We start from the raw sequence: 24,500 nt of genomic DNA, 5'->3' as shown, positions 1-24,500 counted from the left end.
TCAAGTTTTAATTGCAGGAGAGCCTTCTAAGTCCTGCTATTTGAAACTACTGTGCACATTTGTCTTAGGTTTGTAGTGATGTGAACCTTAACATGAATATTAGCTATGAAGGATTTGTTTTGGTTTTTCCCTCACTACTGTCTGTTTTCCAGGTTCTCTTTGTAAAGAATCATTTTCTGGCCAAGTTTCTTCATCACTCATGCCACTTACTCCATTCTGGACCCTCCTTCAGTCAAATGTACCTGTGCTTCAACCACCATTGCCTCTGGAAATGCCACCACCCCCACCTCCACCCCCAGAATCACCTCCTCCTCCACCTCCACCTCCTCCTCCACCTCCTCCTTTAGAAGATGGTGAGATTCAGGAGGTAGAAATGGAGGATGAAGGAAGTGAGGAGCCTCCTGCCCCAGGAACAGAGGAGGATACTCCTTTGAAGCCTTCAACACAGACCACGACTGTAACTAGCCAGGTAATGATGTCCTTGACATTCTGGATGGTAATGGAGCCTGGAACATGATTGGCATGTTTTACTTTAGAAGGATATATTTTGTAGGGCTTGTAATCGCTGACTGGAATGTTTGTGTTTCAGAGTTCTGTTGATTCCACCACTTCTAGTCCTCCATCTACTAAAGCAGTAAAGAGAAAGGCAGCAGAAATTAGTACTGCAGTGGTCCAGAGATCGGCTACTATTGGTAGTTCTCCAGTTCTCTACAGCCAGTCAGCTATAGCTGCAGGTAAGCATCATAATTAAAGTGGGTTCTTCTCAATATATCATTTGTTTCCAGCATTAGATGCTGTACTATTTATGTAAGAGACCTGATGCTTGAGTGCTCCGGTGCTCTGGCTCATGTCCCAGATGTGGACAAACTTTCTGAGCTCTCATTTTTTCTTGTTGGATTACTTAAAGAATTGTCAGGAGGGCAAAGGCAAAAAGAATGTAGGAAATGAATAAAATGATTGAACCACATTTTTTTTTTTAAAAAAAGAAAGTACTATTTATTTTTCCCAGTTTCTAAAAACTACCCTTAAACATGTATCCTTATCCTTACAAGATTACTTTCTGTTTTGGTTTATTGTTTTTTGTTTGTTTGGTTGATTGGTTGGTTTGCTTTGGTTTTTCAAGACAGGGTTTCTCTAAGTAGCTCTGGCTCTGTAGACCAGACTTGCCTTGAACTCAGAGATCTGCCTGCCTCTGCCTCCAGAATGCTGGGATTATAGGCGTGGGCCACCACCACCCAGCTATGCTCTTGCTTTTTTAAGACAGGGTATTAGTAGGTCTAGAGCTTGTTTTGTAGATCCTTCTGGGTACTGGCATTAGAGACATGTTCCATTTATTCAGGGTCTACACAATTGTTTTCTGCATATTTACATTTACTAGTTATTTTTATATTGAAGCCTTAATCTGTGAGTGTTCACATTTTAATATAATTTTTTTTTTCAAGACAGTTTTTCTGTGTAGTACTGGCTGTCTTGGAACTCACTCTGTAGACCAGACTAGCCTCAAACTCAGATCCATGTGCTTTTGCCTCTCAAGTGCTGGGATTAAAAGCATGGCCTACCCTGCCCAGCTACAAAATTTAATATTTTGCTAGTAACAAATATGACATTTTTAACGGAAAAAGTATATTGAGATCATTTTGTGGTAGAACTGCTAGTTTCCTTTTCCTTCTGTCTTGTTACGGTGTCCTTTTTTTATGTTTCCTTCTTTAGGTCACCAAGCAATGGGGATTTCACACCAGGCTATTGGGATGGCGCACCAAGCAGTACCAGTTAGCCATGCAGCAGCAGGAATGGGTCATCAGGCCAGAGGGATGAGCCTGCAATCGAATTACCTTGGATTATCGGCAGCACCTGCAATTATGAGCTATGCTGAATGTTCTGTCCCAATTGGAGTGACCACTCCATCATTGCAGCCAGTTCAGGCTCGTGGAACTATGGCCGCACCTGCTGTCGTAGAACCACCACCACCTCCTCCTCCACCACCCACACCTACACCACCTCCACCGCCACCAGCTCCCAAAGTGCCACCACCTGAGAAGACAAAAAAAGGAAAGAAAGATAAGGTAAGTCTTCATTTTTTTTTAATTAAAAAAAAAATTAGTGGGATGATACTCACATAGCAAAATTAAAGGAATAATACATTTAATAAAGATTTATTGCCAGGCAGTGGTGACATACTACTTTAATCCCAGCACTTGGGAGGCAAAGGTTGACAGATCTCTGTGAGTTTGAAACCAGCCTGGTCTACACAGTGAGTTCCAGTACAGACAGCTACATAGTGAGACCTGTCTCAACTCACACCCCACCCCACCAAATTTTTTTAAAATGTTTTTGCCTAAATGTGTGTCCGTGTACTACCTATGTGCCTGGTGCTCATGAAGGCCACAACTGACTTTACAGGGAGTTGTAAGTCTTTGTGGGTGCTTGGACTCAAACCCAGATCCTTTGGAAGAGCTGTAAACTGGGGAGTTGTCCCTCCATTCCCTTCCCAATCAATCATTTTTAAGCACTTTAAAAATGATTTCTCTGTTTCTTTCTATTAATGGGGTGTGTGTGTGTGTGTGTGTGTGTACGCACGCCTCTGTATACACAGGTACCTGCAGAGACTAGAGAGCGTCAGGGTCCCTGGAACTGTACTTGCAGGTGGTTATGAGTCCCTGATATGAGTGGTAGGAACCGAATCCAGTTCTCCAAAGAACAACAAATGGTCTTAACTACTGAGCCACCTCTTCAGCCCCTATTAAGAAATTTTACACATGTATTGATACATGATGTTTCAAACAGATTCACATATCCCCATTACCAGTTTTTTGTATTCCTTCTTCCACTGGCTCACTTCCTCCTCACAACTTGTCTACATTTTTTGTTTGTTTATTCCCCGTGCCTATGTTTTACTTGCATATCTTTTTTGTTTCCAAGACAGGGTTTCTCTGAGTTTCCCTGAACTTACTGAATCTCACTTATCCCAACTAGATTAGCCTCAAAATCAAGAGATCCACCTACTTCTGCCTCTTGAATTCTGGGGTTAAAGGCTTTTGCCACCATACCTGCCTTCTTTTTATAATGACCCAGCGAATTTTATAGTTTATAGGGACTTGGGCACTTTAACAGTGCCTTCACCACCAAAAAGTCTCTCCCTCCTCTATCAACCATTAATTGTGTGTGTAAATCCTCGGAGAAGGGTGGGGTCCTATAAGCCCTTGCTCTCTTCATGACAAGCTGTTAATAGGCCCAATCTTGTATAGGCAATCCAGCTGCTGTGAGTTCGATAGAGCATCAACTATGCCATGCCAGAAGTCAGCGTTCCAACATTATCTGCACACACCACTTAACATTCTTTCTGCCTTGGGGTTTCTGGTTGCATCCAATATCACATTTATTCCTTGGTTTCAAGGAAAGATCTTGATTGTTAGTATAAAGGACCTATTTCCTTGTCTATGTTTTGCATTTTTCTGATCTATAACTTTGTTTTAGGCAAAGAAAAGTAAAACCAAAATGCCGTCTTTGGTAAAGAAATGGCAGAGTATCCAGCGGGAGTTAGATGAGGAAGATAATTCGAGTTCCAGTGAAGAGGACCGGGAATCCACTGCACAGAAGCGAATTGAGGAGTGGAAACAGCAGCAGCTGGTCAGGTAAATGGAGTGCAATTCCTGATGGGAAGGCTGATCTTGGGGGTAGTCTTATTCTTAACATTATAGTCTTTCATGAAGAATAAACTGCTCCTTTGCTGAGAAACTTGAAACATTTTCCTGAATGGACATGAGATCCAATTTTCAGTTTCAGTATTTAGTTCTAAAAAAAAAAAAAATAAAAGTAAGATTCTCTTCTCTTTCCAGTAAAGTAGTAACATGCATTTTGTTTTCACAGTGGCATGGCAGAAAGAAATGCGAATTTTGAAGCCCTTCCTGAGGATTGGCGAGCAAGACTGAAGAGAAGGAAAATGGCTCCCAACACATAGTTTTAATTTTAAAAAAATTTTTTTGTTTTATGTTTAAAGTCTTAACCAGTTCTAAACTGTTGTCAGATGAACTGTAAATGTTATGAGAAAGAACATCCTGGACAAAACCCATGCATATTAAGTTGTCCGTTTAGGAGATGTAGTTTTCTGTTTGCTGAAGGTGAGATGTTTGGAATTACTTTGCCCTAACTGTCTCTTTTCACACTGGCAAGCTTAGCATGTTAGATATGAGTCAAGTCTTGAGGAACATGGGAGTCATGGGCATATGAAACCTCAGTATAGGACTCACTGGCAAAAGGAAATGGTTTTTCTGCCCCCTAGAGGCTTGTTCAGTTCCTAGTGTAATACTCTCCTTACCTTCTACTCCAGAACAAGTGCAATTAAGAAGGCAGCTCTGTATCCTATCTTGCTTGACCATCAGAATCTTTGACCTCTTCCTCGAGTCTGCTACCCCTGAAGTATTGAGATCCGTGCTGATGGCCACATTTTCTCAGAAACCCTACAGCATTCATTTTACAGGCAAGCAGGAGTAGCAGCAACAGGTGTTCAGATCCTTGATTTTGAGAAATTCCCCTCTCCGTAAGATTTCAGTGTTTAAGAAGCAGTTCACTCTTGGTGTGCTTTCTGTTGTATCACAATCAAGAAAGGTCACTTTAAACTGAAGAAAAAGCAAATTGTGTCTTAAAGCTGTTTGTATTTCTCCAGTTTCTGACACTGTAAATTTGTATATATGCACTAATAAAGCTCTTTTTATACTTGTGATTGGTTATCCTTTTGCTCTTCTAAGCATGTTACCCTGCAGTTATAATACCAGGACTTTGTGTGTGTCCATTCTTAATTGTTCTGATCAAACATGGTACAGAGCATACACTGACATTTGAACATCAGGAAAAAGTAGCATCTTGGAGATATACGGAGACGGGTTTTAAACAAGATGGTGCCATGTGTGATTTACACTTATAGGGCTTACATTCCATTCTTAACTAATATTTGACCTACCTGAGTCCTGGGAACAATGTAATATGGCTAACGTTTTGTGGGGGAGAAAGGTGCTTTGTACCTTTTTTTTATATAGGTAATACAAAGCTGATTATGGAAAATAATAGATACTTAAGATTATAATCAATAGTTAACCAAAGACAATAGTTGGGATTTTATTCTAGTATTCTTATGCAGTTAAAATTTTTTTACTTTGTATTATAGTGTATTAGATTTTATTTATCATGTGCTAATGTTGAGATGCCCATTTTGTATCTAAAATTGTTTTGTAATTTGCATAGTTAAATTTCTATAAATAAAGGTTATCGACTAGCTGTTAAAGTTTTTGTCTGAACTAATTAACAGTTTTCCAGGCGTGTAACTGTTGCTGGAGAGGCCAGCCTCCTTACTACCCTGCTGTTGAGAACATAAGGAACCTGATGGACCAGGTTTTGGTTTTGCCACCTTAGTTTCTAACTAGTTTGTTTTTTGGTCTTGTTTTTTTTTGTTGTTGTTGTTTGGTTGGTTTTTTTGGGGGAGGTTGTTTTGTTTTGTTTTTCTTTACAGGATTTTTTTTTCATTTTAACTAGAAGGTTAGAAGGTAGAGAATAAAGAGTAAAAGTGTTCAGTAGCTGGCCTGTATCATCACTAGTTGAGATGACATTCTAGCCTGCAAATCTGTCTGAGTAGCTGACCCGAGATTCTGGCCTCCGCTTTTATGAGGCCATTCACTTTTTGTTGCTGCTGTCTGCTTATTTTATGTATATAGATTTTTTTGTGTGTGCATATCTGCACACCAAAAGAGGGCATGAATCCTATAGGGGTACTATTACAGATGGTTGTGAGCCACCGGTGTGAGTGCTGAAAACTGAACTCATAAGAGAAACCAGTGCTGCGCCCTCCAGCCAAGAGAAGGTTCAAACTTAAAATAGGACATCTTTAACACAAATCCTTGAACAAGCCTCAAAAAGTAACAGTGGAGCAGGAGAGGTGGCTCGCACTTAAGAGCACTCCGGCACCCACATCCAAACTGTAACTTCAGCTCTAGGAGATCTCTGACAGTAGGTTCCTGCAGTCACGTGCACATACACAACATGAAAATCAAAAAAATTTTTTTTGAAAATTTTTTAAAGAATAAGGGCTGATTAGATAACCTAAAAGGTTTGGGTTTGACTGGCTGACACCTACTAGTCCCTGGAACCCATACGAAGGTGGAAGAAAAGCACTCCACAGAGTTGTCCTTTGCCTTACACATGTCCACACAAATTCTGTACACGGAAACAATTCTATGAAAGAGGGGAGGTAGCTCGAGAACTCAGTCTCCGTTTCCAGCATCCAGTTCCTACTTCAGACAGCTCACATACACACAGAGGGAGAGAAATAGTTTTTAAGGAATAATTTGTATTTTAAACCAAATCAAGAAAAAGTGGAAAGGAAGATATTTTAAGTTTGTCAAAGGGAGAAGGAATGATGTAAATTAGAATGAGCCTGATTCCTAGGACTGACCTCTGCTTTCCCTGTTAAAATAAAGCTTGTTTGGTTGCTACAGCTCCCCCTTAAACAAAGGAAATTACTAAAACTACAGAAGTTAGAAAATAGGGTGAACTCTCCTGGCACTGTACTCACCAGTTCCCAGCCTGGGTCTGTAAAGTTGAAACAAATTGCCTGACATCGCAGGATGAGGGCGGGGTCCTGCCCTCCTTCCGCTTCTGGCTCTGGGTTGCTAGGCTGCCAGGGTCCGCGCGGAAAGCTCCAGCAGGTGAACTGATGAGCTGGGCCTGCGAAGGAGCCAGTTAGTGTATCCCAAACGGGAAGGGGGTGAGAAGGGCCTGGACGGGGGCGGGTGAAGAAGTAGGAGGTGAGGGCAGGGGGTGAGCAGGTTAGGGGATGAAGGAAGTAGAGGGCGGGAAGGGTGGGGGTGGGGTGAGGAGGGCAGGGTACTGAGGAGCGTTGGGCCAGCCCTCTCCAGGCCCTTGAGGCCGGAGTGGCAGTGGCCTGGCCGGGTGTGGGAGCTGGGCGCGCGGGGTCGCCTGCCAGCTCTGGTGGGAATTTCTGCATCGCCGTGGGCTTTCCCCACAGCGGTCCACATCTCCGGACCGTCGCTTTCGACCCCCTGACCTTTCCTTTTCAACTGCTTGTGCCTCCAAACCGATTCCCTGTGTCGAGCATCTCTTCTCAGTGTAAGCACAGCATGGGGCCAGCGAGGGTCCCTGTAAGTCTAGAGGACGAGGTGCGGGGACTCGCAGTGCGCCCTGACTGCACAGGTGCGTGCAGGATTGCCCTGAAATCGAAAGGCTGTGGGTGTGAGGGGGCAGGACCATCCTCTTTGGTGTTCTTTGGTGGTGCTGTGTGTTTGGATGGGTTTCTTTTCACCTTTCTGCTGTGATTTGAGACTTTGGTGTAATCAGCTCTCCTTTTGGAAATTAGGCAGAGGTTGCAGCCGGCAGTGGTGCTACTGATTCGCCTACGTTTTTCTATGTGGCAGTAACATGTTTCCAGCGCTGGAAGCAGAGTTGAAGCAGGAGGTCGGTACACTCCCCTTTCCAAAACTTCACAGAAACTTAATCCTAGACCAAAAGGTTCGTTGTGGTGGCATGCTGGTCCAACTAGAGGATTGTTTTGTGTTTGACTTTTGGGGAGGCAGGTAGGTAATGTGACCTTGCTGTGTAGCCCAGGTTGGCATGGAACTCACTGTGTTGCCCAGCCTAGCCTTGAACTTGCTCCTCCTACCTCTGTTTTCCCTGGTGCTGGAATTCCTAGTGTGTTCCATACCCGCTAGTACCCCAGATCTGTTACAGACAGAATAACTCGATATTTGCATGGATTGTTTTGTTACCGTATCCTGTGAAGCTTGTTTGACACTTGTTGCTAAGAATTCAGTATCATCTCAATGACATGTTCTGCTTGAGAATGCCTTTTCTTTCAGACTCTTCCTGATCCCTACGAGGATTTTATGCACCATCATCTCCAGTATTATGGATACTTTAAAGGTAATAACACTTGGTTCTTCCCCGACATCACCAAGCTGACCTGTGGCATTATCTGAAAGAACTGTGTTTGGTTAAGACTGGAGTCCTTTTTCTGGTTGATTAGTTGAAAAGTACCTCCCACCCCTATTGAACTGCTGTGTCCCTCTGTCTAGGAACAGCCTTGCTACATATAAAAGTGCAAATGTTTCCTCTAGTCTTTTCAATTTATTGGCCTGTTTTCTACTGGTGCACTAATAACCACCATCTCTGAATTGTATGACATTCAAATACTTCTTTTATAGGTGAGTCTCACTGTGTAGTACAGGCCTCTGACACCACTATGCCCAGTTTGTTTATAGTCTTGCTATCTGGAGAGTCATTTCCTTTCACCTTGTTCTTCAAAAGCATCTAGCCTTTTCTGGAGCCTTTGCTTCCCTCTCTTCTTTTTGTCTTTTGGTTCTACAGATTGGACCTTTGTTCAATATAGTGTGCTATGCAAGTACCCTGCTAAGCTACATCTCAAGTCCTCTGGATGTAAATTTTAAAATTAGTTTGTGACATTAAAAAATCATTTGGGACAGGAGGTGAGGTGTACAGTGGTAAAACGCTTGTCTAGCATTATCCAGGGGCTACACTCACTTCCCAGGACCTCGGAACCTTCTATTTATGCATGTATTTATTTGCTTGTTGATTTTTTTGAGACAGTCTGTATATACCAGATTACTCAGTCCCCCATAATGATCTTTCTGTTTGTAAAGCAGAGTTGGAGTTTATTAGGAAAATGGTTTGGTTTTTTTTTTGTTGTTGGTGGTGAGGTTCTTGTTTTATTTCAAACAGGGTTTCTCTGTGTAGCCATGACTGTCCTGGAACTCACTCTGTAGACCAGACTGGCCTTGAACTCAGAGATCCATCTGCCTCTGCCTCCTGAGTGCTGGGAGTAAAGTTGTGCACCACCACTGCGAGATATATGGGTGTTTTTTGCCTGCATGTATGTATGTGCACTGTATGTGTGTGTAGGGAGTACCTGAGGAGGTTGGGCCCCTGGAACTAGAGTTATGGATGCTTGTGAACTACTGTGTAGGTGATGGAAACCAACTTGGGTTCTCTTAAAGATCGGTAAGCACTGTTAAAACTTCTGGGCCATCTCTTTAGCCCATTTTGTTATTGTTGTACAATATCCTGCTGTGTACCCTGGCTGGCCTATAATTTTCGAGGTAGACAAAGCTGAAATCCTCTTGCCTCTACCTCTAAAGCACTGGGATTACAAACAAGTACCACCATGCCCAGGGTGTATTTAAAGATTTTATACAGTATTTCCATTTTTGTATTACTATAAATGTTTCTCTTCCCCCACCCCACCAGCTTAGAAATTTATTAGAGGGGGGTGTGCACAGGCCTGAGAAGTCAGTGTGCAGAGAGAGCAAATGTCTCTTTTTTAAGATAGGGTTGCATCCTAGAACTGCACAGTTCATCTGGGCCAGCCTCAAACATACAGTCTTCCTACCTTTGCCCCTAAATCGTATTAGGTACTTTTCTATAGCTGTGATTAAAACACTATGAACAAGGCAACTTATAAAATAAATCATTTAATCAGGCTTGTGGTTCCAGAGCTGAGAACTCACATTTCGTGGAGAAAAAAATATACTGGGAATTGCACATGTCTTAACTGTTATCCCCAGTGACACATCTTTTCCATCAAGGCCATACCTCCTAATCCTTCCCAAGCAGTTCCAAACACATGAACCTATGGAAACTATCCTCATTCAAACCACCATACAAGTTAAATGCCTCTTAAAAAGATTTATTTTTATTTTGTGTGTGTATGTCTTAGGGTTTCTTTTGCTGCAGTGAAACACAATGACCAAAGAACAAGTTGGGGAGGAGAGGATTTGTTTGGCTTACACTTCTACACTGTGGTCCATTATTGAAGGAAGTCAGGATAGGAACCTGGAGGCAGGAACTGAGGTAGAGGCCTTTGAGGGGAGCTGCCTATTGACTTGCTCCCTATGGCTTGCTCAGCCTGTTTTCTTACAGAACCCAAGACCAGTTGAGTCTAGCGATACACACTTTTAATCATAGGACTTACGAGGCAAAGGCAGGCCAGCCTGAGTTCAAGGCCAGTCTGATCTACAGAGTAAATTCCAAAAATCACCTAGAACACCAGTCCAGTAATGAGACCATTCACAATGGGCTGGGCCTCTGTCATCAGTCATTAACTGAGAAAATGCCTTACAGACTTCCTTGCATCCTGATTTTATAGAGGTGTTTTCTTAATTGAGGTTCCCTCCTTTCTGATGACTTTAGCTTCCATCAAGCTGACATAAAACTATCCTGCACAGTGTGTTTCCCTGCATGTGTGTATGCTTACTCTGCATGTCTGGTGCCTTTAGGGGCCAGAATTTGAGTAGCAAATGGTTGTAAAGCGCCATGTGGGCCTCTGAAAGAGCAGTAAGTGCTCAGAACTACTTCCAAATGCTGTCTTTTAAATTATATATATTGGGGTGGAAGCCCTTGCATTTAAACCCAGTGCTAGAAACTGAGTCAGGAGAGTCAGAAATTCAGATCATCCTCAGCTACAAAAAGACAAGGAAATTCAATTTTATTACACATCTTTTGTGTTTGTGAATGTGTGTTTACACATACCACTGTTCCCATGTGGAGGTCAGAGAGCAAGTTTCAGGAGTTGGTTCTCTCCTTCCAACACTGCCCCCAGGGATTCAACTCAGGTTCTCAGGCCTTGAAGCCAGAACCTTTCCTCTCTGAGCCATCTTGCCAGCCAGAAATTAATTTTCTTTTTTTTTGTTGTTGTTGTTTTGTTTTTGTTTTTGTTTTTTGAGACAGGATTTCTCTGTAGCTTTAGAGCCTATCCTGGAACTAGCTCTTGTAGACCAGGCTGGCCTTGAACTCACTGAGATCTGCCTGCCTCTGCCTCCCGAGTACTGTGAATAAAGGCATGCGCCACCACCTCCCACCCCAGAAATTAATTTTCTAATGTGACATTTTGTTTTGGTTTTGGTTTTTTGAGACGGGGTTTCTCTGTGCAACAGCACTGACTGTCCTGGAACTCACTTTGTAGACCAGTTCTGAACTGGTCTCAACAGCCTTGAACTCAATCCAATTGCTGCCTCCTGACTGCTGGAGCTAAAGGCGTTTACCACCATGTCCCGTGAGTTTTCATTTTTGTTTATTTATATTTTTTGGTCTTTTGGGACAGGGTCATTTGTAACCCAGGCTGGTCTCTACCTCAATATATAGCTTTATTTTCTTGTTCATTTTGCAGTTCTGGAGTGCAAGCCTGGGGCCTTGCACTTATTAGGCAGGTGTTCTACTACTGAACTAGGCCTACAACTCTAGATGTTTTGAGACAAAGTCTTGCCATGTAGTCTAGTTGACTTTGAGCTTACAGTCCTACTATCTTTTTCTATCTACCATGACCAGCTTAATAGTGATTATAATTCTGATAACCTTGTTCAACATTATTATTAACAATTTCTACTTTAGGACTAATTTATTGAAAAGAGAACTTCAGTTTGTCAGATTCATTCAGTGTCCTTAGGACAGAAAGGCTTTTGAAGCTGAATGTGAATGTGAATGTGAATGGTGAATGTCTTAATCTTGGCACTTGGGAAGCAGAGGCAAGCAGATCTCTATGAGTTTGAGGCCAGCCTGGTCTACATAGTGAGTTCCAGGACAGTCAGGGCTCTATAGTAAGACCTATTTTTTTTTAAATTCTTATGGTTCAATGTGGAAAATTTACAAATATTTATACTGTGTGAATATATGTCTCTGTGATTGGTTTAATAAAGAAGCTGGCTTGCCAATAGCTAAACAGGTTAAGATTAGGCAGGAGAGCCAAACTGAGAATGCTGGGGGGACAAAGGGCAGACTTTAGAGTCACCAGCAGAAACAGAGAGAAGCAAGATGAAAGTGTACCAAGTCACGTGACAAAACATAGATAACAAATGTTAAAAGTCGGTTAGTAGTAAGCCTGAGCTATGGCTGAGCATTTATAATTAATATAAGCCCCAGCGTGTTTATTTGGGAGCTGCTGGTGAGACAGAAACTTCTGCCTACAGTACAATACTTTGCTCCCACTCTGGTACCTGCTTTCACTTGGCTTTGGCTCTCTTAGCAGTTCTTAGAGCCACTGATCTTTTCTGCCTTCTGAACACTATCCTAAAACCAACACTATACCGTGGTGTTAATCTCTATTCTCTTTCCTCTCTTGCCAAATGAGAATAATTATTCTCACTTTGCATAAATTGCAATGTGAGAGATCTTTTAAGAATGGGATATTATTATAAAAGCCTGTGATGAACAGTGGTGATAAAGTTGTGATTTGAGTGATTGGGTTTCTATACTGACCCCATCCCTAGAGATACTGAACCATTCTACAAACAACTTGAACTAAACCACTTACTCTTAGCCCAGAAAGGCAATCTACCAAATTCTGCTGCTCATCAGCGTGTTTGGAAGACTAGTCCTCGGTACATGTTGAATGACTCTTTTGGAGAAAGAGACAATTTGATCTCAGACACCTTGGAAAAAGAGACGTTTCTATGTGAGTAACCCTTGCACCCTACCAACCCCCACCCAGAAACCTTACTGCCTTGGAAACTCTAGGAACCTAAGAGAACATGACCAAATGCAGGAGAAGTCAAGCAAACAGCCTTTTGCTTTTTGGTTTATTTGTTTTGTTTTGTTTTTTTGAAAGGGGTATTATTTCATGTATTTTATATTTTGCTGTATCCCGCATCTTGGTGACAACTACCAGGTCCCACCCAGCCTACCCATCCATGCTTGGAGGGAAAGCTAAAGATTAAGAAAGAGAAAGACAACAGTTGGGAGGGCATTCCTTAAATACTGAGATTTGCCTCATATTTATTTCTCATAGCCTTTATATACCTCAATCTAGAAAGGAAGGGGAAGACAAAAGGCCTCTTTACCAAGATACAAAGAACAAACAAAGTAATACCTTCTCAATACCCCAAACATTAAGAGACCACACCCAGTTCAAACCACCATCATTGACTTTTTCATTGACCTCCCAATTTCTTCTCTTGTTCCAGTTACCTTCTCCAAATCTATTTTGAGCATAGCAATGTCCTTTTTTAACATACAAATATAGCTATATCTTTTTTATTTAAAAATTTTGACCATAACAAATTCAAAAACATAGAATATAATGCTAAACATTTTTAGAACAAAAGTTTAAATTTGTTTCTAGAATCACAGGTGTGTACCTCTGAAACTCACAGAAATCTGCCTGCCTCTGCCTCCAAAGTGCTAGGATTAAAGGTGTGCACCACCACCACCTGGCAGAAAATAAGATCTTTTTAAAAAGATTTCTGTTGGGTGTAGTGGGGAATGCCTTAAGTCCAGCATTTGGGAGGCAGAGAAGGCAAGTTTCTGTGAGTTTGAGTCCCCACTTCTACTTCACTCTTTTTTTTTTCTTAAAGCACAGGCTGGCCTCGAACTCATGATCCTCCTGCCTCTGCCTCCTTCAGCAAATCCTACCAGCTTGTGCCACCACAACCAGCTACATCACTCTTTTTAAAGATACATTAGTATTACTTCTCATTAATGTGCCATAGTTATTTTACCTTCCTTTTTGATGATTGCCTTGGTAACTTTTGCCTTTCCCATGATTTGAACACAATGATGTAATGATCATCTTTATATATATCTTTAAAAATTCCATACAAACACACACATACACACATGTTAGGGATCAAACTCGGGGTCTTCTGCATGGCAGGCAACTGCAATATCTCCAGTTTTTGACTTTTTGAGACACGGTCCTGTTATGTAGCCTCGGCTGGTTTAGAATTCCCTGATCCTCCTACTTCTGTCTCCTGGGTACATTACAGGATTATGTGTGTGTGCTATTATATATGTATTATACTTTTAAGATAATGTCTCACTATGGATGTCTGGCCTCAAACTCACAGAAACTTGCCTTCCTCTGCCTCCCAAATGCTGGAACTTAAGGCATTTCCCACTACACCCAACAGAAATCTTCTTAAAAAGATTTTAATTTTGCCAGGCAGTGGTGGTGTGCGCCTTTAATCCAGCCCTCTGGAGGCAGAGGCAGGTGGATCTCTGTGAGTTAAAATGGTCAGCCTGGTCTACAGAACAAGTTCTAGAACAGCAGAGCTACACAGAAAAACCCTGTCTCAAAAAACAAACAGAAGATTTTATTTTTATTATTTTTAAGTTATGTATATGTGTATATTGTGTGTGTGTGTACACATGTGTGCCTTTGACACCAGCGCTGGAGTTACTGAAAACTCAACTGAAGTGCTAGAGGCTGAACCCCAGTCCATACAAGAGCAGTAAGCGTTCTTACTCCCAAGTCATCCCTCCAACCTCTGGCTTTTTTTATTTTCATGTTGCCATCTTTTCAAATGTTTATTATCTCATCTATTAATTATTGGGTAAAGGTTTATATAGAGATTCAGGGGCCCAGTGTGGAGATGAAAAGTAAGAGGAGACGGGAGACAGTGGGCAAAAAAATAAACAAATGGTACCTCCTTCTTTCTAGGGCCCACCTGTTTGTCTTCAACGGGGCACACTCAGATAGGCCCTGTGAGCAGAGGTATCGAACTTCAGATGAGTACAGCATGGACCTGAAATTCAGTTTGTCAGTTGTTTCACTACGGTTTTCTTTCTTTCTCTCTTTCTTTCTTTCTCTCTCTCTCTTTCTTTCTTCCTTTCTTTCTTTCTTGATAAGGTTTCTCTATGCACCCTTGGCACAGAGAAGCTGTCCTGGAACTAGCTCTGTAGACCAGGCTGACCTCAAACTCACAGAGATCCACCAGCCTCCGCCTCCCAAGTGCTGGGATTAAAGGTGTGGCCGCCTCTACCTGGCTACTAAAGTTTTTTGCTTTGTTTTGTTTTTAAGATGTATTTATTATGTATAGTGTTCTGTCTGCACGTTTACCAGCATGACAGAAGAGGGCATCAGATCTCACTACAGATGGTTCTGAGCCACCATACGGGTGCTGACTGAGAATTGAACTCAGGACCTCTGGAAGAGCAGTCGGTGCTCTTAGCCTCTGAGCCATCTCTCCAGTCCCTCTCAACCTTATTTTGACTGAACCTGAAACTCACTGATTGGCTGCACTGTCTGGTCGGTGAGCTTTGGGGACCTACATCCCTCTGACTTACCCCAAGATGGTATTACAGATGTGCATCTCCATGCCTCTTTCTTACGTGGGTTCTAGATATCTGAATTCACACTCTCATCCTTGCATAGCTAGCAGTGTATCGACTGGTAATTGGTAATCCCCAGTTACTGGAACTTTGCAGCACTAGGGAAGTCTTTTATCGTGTTTTTCTTTCTTTTCTTCCTCTCTTTTTTTTCTTTCTTAACTGTCTGTCTTTTTTTAAAGGGGTGGGGGGAGCTAGAGGACAATATTGGGTGCCGCCCTCAGAAATGTTGTCCACAAACATCGGGCACCATGCTCCACAGTTTTGCCTGTGTTCTGGAGATTGCATTTAGGTCTGTGCTTCTTTCTCTAGTTAATGAAGTTTTTTGTGCTTTCCCCCATAGTGCCGATAGGAGAATTAAAATCCTCTTTCATCACCTGAATGAATACAAAATAATAAGACATATTAAGTATTATGTAGCCCACTGTTAATGGATCTTGAACCCATTAACTTGATTTTAAAAAATCTAGATTATGCAGAATTTTAACTTAATAGTTTATTTATAATTTTATCTGTCGTCATAGTCTATTTTTTTTAACCTTTTTGTTGGTAGGGGTGGTGGTACAACAGTATCTTAGTATATAGTCCTGGCTAGCCTGGAACTCTCTGTGTAGACCAGGCTGTCCTTGAACTCACAGATCTGGGATTAAAGATGTGCACTACCACACCCAGATTGCTAATGTCTTCATACACAGTTTAAAATTATCTGATTGCTGTAGAAGAGCAGTAAAGCTCTCGAGGTGAAGAGAAAGTTGTTCATTTATTTCCTCTTCCTTTTGGCAGATTCACTTATGCTGAGTTCACCACTTCTTAGGAGCAGGCAGCTCCTTCATGATGAACTAGATGAAGTGAACCTGCGTCTTCGAGAACCCCGAGAGCTCTTCTCATTTTTCTCTAGCCAAGGGCCGCTGCAGGCTCCAAGGTGGCCGATAGAGTGTGAGGTCATCAAGGAAAACATTCATCATATTGGTAATACAACTTGTGTGTGTGTGTCTGGTCTTTATCTTACTTTATTACAAGGCTATAGAATTTAAAGTCACGTGTGTACATAAATGCATGTGGACATGTTTTATGTGTGTGTGGAAGCCAGAGATCAGCCTTATATACCATTCCTCAGGAGCCATCTACCTTGAGTTTTAAGACAGTGTCTCTCAGATTAGGTGAGTCTGAGAGCCAGATAGTTCCCCAGACCCACCCACCCATCTCAACCTCGGCAGCCCTGGGTTACAGCTTCCCTTCCAGCCTCTCAGTGTTGTGTCATCATGCTTCACCAGTGGAGACAGCTCTCTAGCCCTTAGAATTGAGTCTTCCAGGCTGACACGGAAGGCAAAGCAGAGGCTCCCTCTGTAAACGCACTAGAGCATAAACTGGAATGCTTCTGTTTTTAGGAACGGGAAGACAGCTTCTTAGAGGCCTATAGGCTGAGATCTGTTTAATATCCCGGCCACCCAGACCTGAAATAATCACACAGAATACCAATAGCTTAGGTGTCTTTTTAGCTAGCTTTTATATCTTAAGTTAACCCATTTCTATTATTTTGCATTTTACCACAAGGCTTGTGGTTTGCCGGTAAGGTTCCCGGGCATCTGTCTCCTTCAGCAGATACGTGGCTTCTCTCTGACTCTGCCGACTTTCTCTCTATATATCAGATTTCCTGCCTGGCTATATTATACCCTGCTATAGACCTCTTCTTCATTAACCAGTGCTATACAGAGGAGAGTCCCCCATATCACTTCCCCCTTTCTGTCTGAATGAAAAGAAAATTTTTAACTTTAACATTACAAGATTACATACAACAAAACATGTATCAACAAGAATTATAGTTACAATATTTAGTCCATTTACATTTGACAAATTAAGGAAAATGCTCTATCTATCCTATCTTTGTGAGTCTAAAGTTTTATATCTAATTTATTGTTTATAACTGTCTTTCTTTAACTCCATCAAAGACTCCAGAAGGATATAATATTACCTAAGTAAACAGAAAGTGCATTGTAAGCAACTTCCAAAACTCTAGAATTGACAGACACCCTACTGCCTAGGCAGTCACCCAGAGTTCATTGCAGCATCAATCTTCAGCCTACAGGCCCATTGTATCTGGCAGGCTTTTCCATGAAGCAGGAAATTTGAAGATCTCTCATGCTTTGTACTGGCAAAGTTTATCAGTTGCTTTCTTCTGTGTCCTGAAAATGTCTGGCAGTTCTCTCATGAAGCAGGAACCCCGAAAGACTGTCTTGCCTCTTTTAGACAACCTTAGCAGTCATTTTTCTGTGGGTCCTGCATGTCCAGTTTTTGCAGCATACCATCAAGCAGTCCAGGCAAGAGCAGTTTTTTGCCCAAATGGCTAACCAATTCCATAAGGAGCCTCTTTGATGCCCATCTTCTTCTTGGAGTAGATTGGTACTAACAGATGTGTCTCATGTCATGAAAAGTCCTAAGTTTTTAAACATTTTAAATGCCATATTCTGTTAATCTTTGAAAGGTTTGAAGAATAACTATCTATCTGAAACATATCTCTGTACATCTAGAAAACCTAACTGACTACAAGCTTGACTATTATAGATGATTATCTATTAACCTGTATGTCTTAATTATACATTACATTTTAAATGAGCTGCACAAACAACAAAATCAGCCTTAAATTTTTATCAATAAGCCAAGATCCATACCAATGAAAAATATTCATCTCTACAGCATATCCCCCTTTAAATGTAAACAAACATTTATAAACAATAATTGGGAATTTGGGCATAGGCCAAAATTTAAAAATTATAAATCTTATGTCTGTTTTCCAGGCCTTTGTTCACTAGTGTTCTGTCACCAAGCTCCATTCTTGGCCTGTGGACTCTCTTTGTGATGTAAGTGGTCCTATCTGTGAGCTCTTGGTATCCAGTCTTTTGCATATTTTTTTTCCAAGACAGGGTCTCACTATGTAGCTCTGGCTAGTGAGCAAAGGCCTGAATTCCGTCTACAGCACCAGGAAAACAAAACTAAACAAATAAAAAACCATAAAACCCAACTCTGCCATCCTCATAAAAAGTTGTAGTGAAGTCAAAATAAAGTTAACAGTAAAAACTATGTCTGGTACGATGGACTTCATCACTTATATCAAGACTGGTAAGATGCAATCGAACCAAGAAGCTTACACAGCACACAGCAACCTGAAAAACAGACCTGACCCAGCAGCTGGATGCTTTTCCCAGGGGCCCGGGTTTAATTTTCAGCAGCCATACCATAGTTCACAACCAATTGTAATTTTAGTACCAGGAGGTCTGACACCATCTTCTGCCCTCCATGGGCACCAAGCATGCATGTGGCACACAGGCACACACATATGCAGTAAAAACACCCATACACATAAAATAAAAATTAACTGAAAACTGAATTACAAAAACCTCATCACTTCTTACCACTTTTAAGAGATGAAACTAACATTGTCTTTTACCAAGTTCTTTCCTTCTATGTCCATGGCTTTTATCAGTGACTACTATTAAAATGACATTTTAATGCTGGGAATGGTGGTACAAACCTTTCATTTCTTTTTTTTTAATTGATTTTTATTCAGCTTTACATTTTTCTCTGCTCCCCTCCCTCTTCCAGCCCTCCCCCACCAAAAAAAATCACAGTTTCTTTCTTTCTTTTTTTTTTTTTTTGATTTTTCAAGACAGGGTTTCTCTGTAGCTGTGGAGCCTCCTGTCCTGGAACTAGCTCTTGTTGACCAGGTTGGCCTCGAACTCACAGAGATCCGCCTGCCTCTGCCTCCTGAGTGGTGCTGGGATTAAAGGCGTGCGCCACCACCACCTGGCCTAAACCTTTCATTTCAATTTCAGCAGAGGCAGGCAGATCTCTGTGTGTTCAAGGCCAGCATGGACTCCAGAACATTAAGAACAATGCAGAGAGATTCTTCCTCAAAAAAAAAAGAGAAAACTGCCAACTCTTAAATTTATTTCTGACAAAACCTTATTTTCTCTGAAACAAAGGATGTACTTTTCCTTTGTTTTATAATAGAATTTTATTTTTTTAGTATGCTTAGTAGTAGAAACTGTGTTTCTGATACTGGAGAGATGGGTCAGTGGTTAAGGGCTTGTTTTAGTCATGACTGAAAGCAAGCTGGGGAGGAAAGAGCTTAGTCAGCTTACACGTCTACATAAATTTTCATCATCAAAGAAGTCAGGACAGGAAGTCTAACAGGGCAGGAGGCTGGAGGCCGGAGCTGATGCAGAGGCCATGGAGGGGAGCTGCTTATCAGCTTGCTCCTTATGACTTGCTCAGCCTGCTTTCTTACAGACTCAGGATCACCAGCTCAGTGAGGCTGGGCCCTCCCCCATCAATCACTATAAGAAAATTCCCTACAGGCTTGCCTGCAGCCAGATATTATGGAGGCATTTTCTCAACTGAGGTTCTCCCTTCTCAGATGACTTTAGTTTGTGTCAAGTTGACATAAAACTATCCCGCACAGAGCTCCTGCTTCTCTTTCAGGTCCGATGGCTCACAGCGGATCTTCTGCCCTCCATAGACGCCTGCACACTTGGCACACACACAGACACACACACATCTGAACACAGTTCCCTTTCTTCCAAGAAACACAGGGTCAAATTGCAGCCATTTATATTAACCTTTCTGGCATATTTTAAGTTTTCTATTTAAAATTTATGATTGGGGGAAGGGAGATGGCTAACCAAATAATCCCAATAAGCTGAGTTTGAACCCCAGAATCTTGTAAAAAGTTCAGTATGGTGGCAGACATACTGTAATCCCAGCACTCCTAGGAGACAGAGACAGAGCTGTTTGAAAGCTTGAGGTCTAGCCTTGAATACATAGTCCAAGAGAAGAAGCAAGGGACACTGTCTTAAACATGCAGGAGATAAGAACAAACTCCTGAAAGCTATTCTCAGAGCTCCTGTAGACACACACACACACACACACACACACACACACACACACACACTTTAAATGATTTTACTGGAGGCCAGCCTGGTCTACAAGAGTTAGTTCCAGGACAGGAACCAAAAGCTACGGAAAAACCCTGTCTCAAAAATTCAAAAAAAGAAGAAGAAGAAGGAGGAGAAGGAGAAGGAGAAGGAGAAGGAGAAGGAGAAGGAGAAGGAAGGAAGGAAGGAAAGAAGAAAGAAAGAAAGAAAGAAAGAAAGAAAGAAAGAAAGAAAGAAAGAAAGAAAGAAAGAAATGATTCTACTGTGTCTGTGTCCAGTGCTGTGGTCACGCTCAGAACCCTGCCATGCTAAGCACATGCTCTTGCTTGGCATCTGCCTGTAGTTATTACGGGAAGAAGGTGATGATTTATAAACAGGCTGGAATTAGGTTGGATTGAGCAACTTTAATCATTTCAGTAATTCTGAAGGCCATTAAGAGTATACAGCAGGTGACAACTAGTGCTCAACAGGTCGACCCACCAGACGAATAACTCTGATGGGGAGCCCCAGTTAGAAAAGACCGTGGAGTCACTGGATATAGATAACTGTTTGTCTCTGCCTGTAATTCTGTCTTGTGCTATCATGAGTTCTCCCTAAAAATAGCAGTTATGAGTATTTTCCCCACTGCGTGTGTGTTTATCTCGTGTATATGTTCCATCTACTGGACACACACAGCTGGGAATGGTCAGGAAGATGGTTTCTGTTTAATTGAATAATTCTGATGAATAGAAATAATACTAGGATATTTTCATTACTCAGTCTGACATAGCAAAGTAATAGCATCCTCAGTCACAGAGACAGCTAATTCTAGACTTCAGAACAAAGTCAAAGCAGGTTGCACCTGGAGATGAATACGCAAGGTCAATTTCCCAGGTATTCATTGCTGAATCAAGGTCAGGCTTGAAGCCACATTAGTAGACTTAACTTTCTCACCAGTGGACTTTCTGCACGCACTCCCAACCTCCAAGTTCAGACAACTGTTTATTGTCTAAGTCCTGAATCTCAGTGTCACTTTCTGTCTGGGAACCCGGACCACTTAGAGCTTCGTGCATGGTCAAGTGTTACTCACTGACCGGTCAGTGCAACCTCCCTTTCCTGAGAGAAACTGTGTGATCGGTTTGACTCTGATTCTTATTGTTTACTTAGGAAGTGCTGCGTGACACTGAAAATGTGATTCATATCTGTCCAGAGGCTTTGCTGTAAAAAGGAGAAGTAGGAGAGATGTGTGCGTGTGCGTGAGTGTGTGTTGTGAAAGAGTGTATGTGTTTGTGCACTCTTAAGAGTGTGTGTGAGAATGTGTTGTCTCTGTGTGTGTGTGTGCATGCATGTGTGTGTGAGCGTGTGTGTGAGCGTGTGTGTGAGAGTATATTGTCTGTGTGTGTGTGTGAGTGTGTGTGAGAGAGTGTGTCTGTGTGGTCTCTGTGTGTGTGTGTGTGTGGTGTGTGAGACAGTGTGTGCATGTATGTGTGTGAGAGAGTGTGTGTGCAAGAGTGTGTGTATGGTCTCTGTGGGTGGTCTCTCTCTGTGTGTGTGGTCTCTGTGTGTGGTCTCTGTGTGTGTTCTCTGTGTGTGTGTGAGAGAGAGAGAGACAGAGACAGAGACAGAGAGAGAAAGGGAGAGAGACAGAGAGAGAGAGAAGAAGAAGAAGAGGAGGAGATGAACCTTAATGTACAGAGGGAGAAGCAGGAGAGACAGAGCAGTGCTGTGTGGCTGTGTGTAAAGAGCTGTAACTGTGTAGAGAGACCGTCAAGAAAGAGCTTATTTAAGATGAAGTATAAAGAAGGTTGCCATCAGGAAAGTGTGTGCTTGTTCCTTTCTTCTTAAGTTACCATCAGAAAGCATGCATTTCTTTATTTGCCCTCAGATAAAGAAGAATTTTCCTAAGACCCCATTGCTCTGAGAAGGCATTCTTTTCACTATCCTGGGTGCAGTCCTGAGAGCTGGACTCACGGGCTGCAACAAAGTAATTGTAATTTTATGTTAATTTTGATTGTGTCCTGTATATCATTCCTTATTCTGTACTTTTGTAAATATCATCTTTCAGAGTGGGTTCCACCTCAGCCAGAACACTTCTATCAACCTACAGGAGACGAAAAGATGCCCGAGGTTGTGGGGGGAGAGCAAGGCACAGTTGTCTACCAGTTAGATTCAGGTATTGCCATTGCACTGAACGATGACTGATTGACTAGGATAAAATTGCAATAAGCTTAGTGTGCACATTGGAAGTGATTTTAATTTTTAAAAATGTATTTCTTGGGGGCTGGAGAGATGACTAAGCAGTTAAGAGCATTGCCTGCTCTTCCAAAGGTCCTGAGTTCAATTCCCGGCAACCACATGGTAGCTCACAACCAACTGTAATGAGGTCTGGTGCCCTCTTCTGACCTGCAGGCGTATAAGCACAAAGACTACTGTATACATAATAAATAAATATTTTTTTAAAAAAAGGTAAAGTGGAGAGACACTGATGGAGACATCTCATGCCCACCTCTGACCTGCACACACGCACAGAAAACATATACACTCACAGAATACACCAAAAACACACAAAAAAAGTGAAATTAACAATTAAGTGAAAGGGAGCTGGGCGTGGTGGTGCACATCTTTAGTCCTAGCACTTAGACAGCAGAGGCAGGCTGATCTCTGTGAGTTCAAGGCCAGCCTGGTCTACATAGTGAGTTCCAGAACAACCAGGGTTGTTACACAGGGAAACCCTGCCTCAAGAAAAAGAAAAAAAAAGGTGAAAGATTAAATTGGATACATAATTAAAAACCCATTCTTTTCTTCCTAAAGGAAATCAAGGTCAGAATAGAGGTTAGACATGGTAGTGCAGACCCAGCACTCAGGAGGCAGTGACAGGCAGAGCTCTGTGAGTTCAAGGCCAGCCTACTTTACATAGACCATCCCAGACCAGCTAGGGCTACATACATGCATACATACAGATATGATTGTATGATTAAATATGTATATATCCTTGAGGCCAGAGAGATAGCTCAGCGGTAAGAGCCCTTGCTGCTCTTCCAGAGGACCTGAGCTTGGTTACCGTCATCCACTACGGGTGGTTCACGACCTCCTGGAACTCCACTCCAGGAAACCGAACGCCCTCTCCTGGTCTCCATGGCTGCTTGCACTTATGTGACATGCACATACAAATGAATAAGAAGTAATCTAAACAAGTCAGGTTCCTTACAAACACTACTGTTTGGTTAATGCTCCAGGGTCAACATATTTGATAGCAGTATCTTGGCAATTGATGAGGTTAACATCTGAAATATATAATTAATATTATATATGAATATAATAAACATTATGAAAGTATAGTAAAATTGTTTATTATTGTGATCTTCATAAGAAAGGCAGGATTTTATGAAGTATATATATTAAAAATGTTTTAAATTACAAAGCCATTGACAAATAAGTGAGAAAATAAATTTTCATCATGTTAACAAAACAATGGAAGGAAGGATGAGGTGGGTTCCTGAGGACACAGTACTAGCAGCACTGTTCAGATCTAGGCCCCTTTTTAATAGGAACTGCAGAACTTGAGGATGCTGGGCTGGGACTAGATCTTGATGGCTTGCCCAGCCACCCCAGACCCTGGGGTCCATCACAGCTCACAGGAGACAGCACTGAGGGTGCAGACATTTAAGCATACCCTCCACTGTATGGAGGTCCAGGCTATTCTGAATACATGAGATCCTAACTCAAAAAGGCAGCAAAAGAAAATTGAAAGGGGGCTGGAGAGATGGCTCAAAGGATAAGAGCACTGATTATTCTTCCAGAGGTCCTGAGTTCAATTCCCAGCAACCACATGGTGGCTCACAACCATCTGTAATGAAATCTGGTACCCTCTTCTGGCCTGCAGGCATATGTGCAGAGAGAACACTATAAACAAAATAAATAAATAAATCTAAAAAAAAAAAAAGGAAAAGAAGATTGAAAGGTCGGGCCCGGTGTGGTGCATGCCTTCGATGCCAACAGGAGTAGAGCAGGCAGATCTCTGTGAGTTGAGGCCAGCCTGGTCTATACCAACTTTAAGGCCAGCCAGGGCTACACAGGGAGACTATGTCTCAAAAGAATTAAAAATTTTTGATGATGTAATACTCTTGCTGAATTTGATAATGTAATACTTTCACTGAATTTGTCAGCAAATTCAGGCAGATCTCTGTGAGTTTCAGATCAACCTGGTCTACAAAGCGAGTTCCAGGACAACCAGGGCTGCTGGCTGCACAGAGAAACCCTGTCTCGAAAACCAACCAACCAAACAAACAACAGCAAAAATTAAAACAAATAAATGAAAAAATTAGGAGTGATGTACTGTTGAAAATTAAGGGCCAAAAAAAAAAAAAATTAAGGGCTTCTGCTATAGATGACGTTTAATTGGTAGATCACTGGCCTGGCAGGGTGAGGCCCTGTATTGAACCACTACCGCTGTACGTAAACCTATAGAACATC

The 24,500-nt window shown here is 41.8% G+C and overlaps 2 protein-coding genes across 9 annotated transcripts in view; both read left to right on the top strand.

Moving 5' to 3' along the window:
- Nucleotides 1-4,720, top strand: part of Fnbp4 (formin binding protein 4) — a 34,834-nt gene extending 30,114 nt beyond the window's left edge. The window contains exons 13-17 of the mRNA XM_048428386.3: nucleotides 153-469; nucleotides 590-734; nucleotides 1,711-2,063; nucleotides 3,475-3,632; nucleotides 3,868-4,720. Of these exons, the coding sequence (XP_048284343.1) occupies nucleotides 153-469; nucleotides 590-734; nucleotides 1,711-2,063; nucleotides 3,475-3,632; nucleotides 3,868-3,958 (1,064 nt within the window). The 3' untranslated portion in view covers nucleotides 3,959-4,720. The remainder of the gene's footprint in view (nucleotides 1-152; nucleotides 470-589; nucleotides 735-1,710; nucleotides 2,064-3,474; nucleotides 3,633-3,867) is intronic.
- A 1,937-nt stretch (nucleotides 4,721-6,657) lies between these two features.
- Agbl2 (AGBL carboxypeptidase 2) overlaps nucleotides 6,658-24,500 on the top strand; it is a 51,504-nt gene continuing 33,661 nt past the window's right edge. For 3 of the 8 annotated variants that reach the window (XM_085696519.2, XM_048428389.3, XM_085696524.2), the window contains exons 1-8: nucleotides 6,658-6,794; nucleotides 7,016-7,200; nucleotides 7,364-7,461; nucleotides 7,863-7,926; nucleotides 12,332-12,466; nucleotides 14,450-14,503; nucleotides 15,901-16,086; nucleotides 22,093-22,200. In XM_085696519.2, the coding sequence (XP_085552645.2) occupies nucleotides 7,426-7,461; nucleotides 7,863-7,926; nucleotides 12,332-12,466; nucleotides 14,450-14,503; nucleotides 15,901-16,086; nucleotides 22,093-22,200 (583 nt within the window). In that variant the 5' untranslated portion in view covers nucleotides 6,658-6,794; nucleotides 7,016-7,200; nucleotides 7,364-7,425. Of the gene's footprint in view, nucleotides 6,795-7,015; nucleotides 7,201-7,363; nucleotides 7,462-7,862; nucleotides 7,927-10,952; nucleotides 11,072-12,281; nucleotides 12,467-14,449; nucleotides 14,504-15,900; nucleotides 16,087-22,092; nucleotides 22,201-24,500 lie in introns of those variants that run through there. The other 5 variants (XM_048428387.3, XM_085696518.2, XM_085696520.2 and 2 more) reach the window with 5 other exon arrangements.

The sequence above is a fragment of the Myodes glareolus genome, chromosome 10 (assembly GCF_982192425.1).
Source record: "Myodes glareolus chromosome 10, mMyoGla1.1, whole genome shotgun sequence".
Lineage (NCBI taxonomy): Eukaryota > Metazoa > Chordata > Mammalia > Rodentia > Cricetidae > Myodes > Myodes glareolus.
This window is presented reverse-complemented; position numbering and strand designations above follow the sequence as displayed.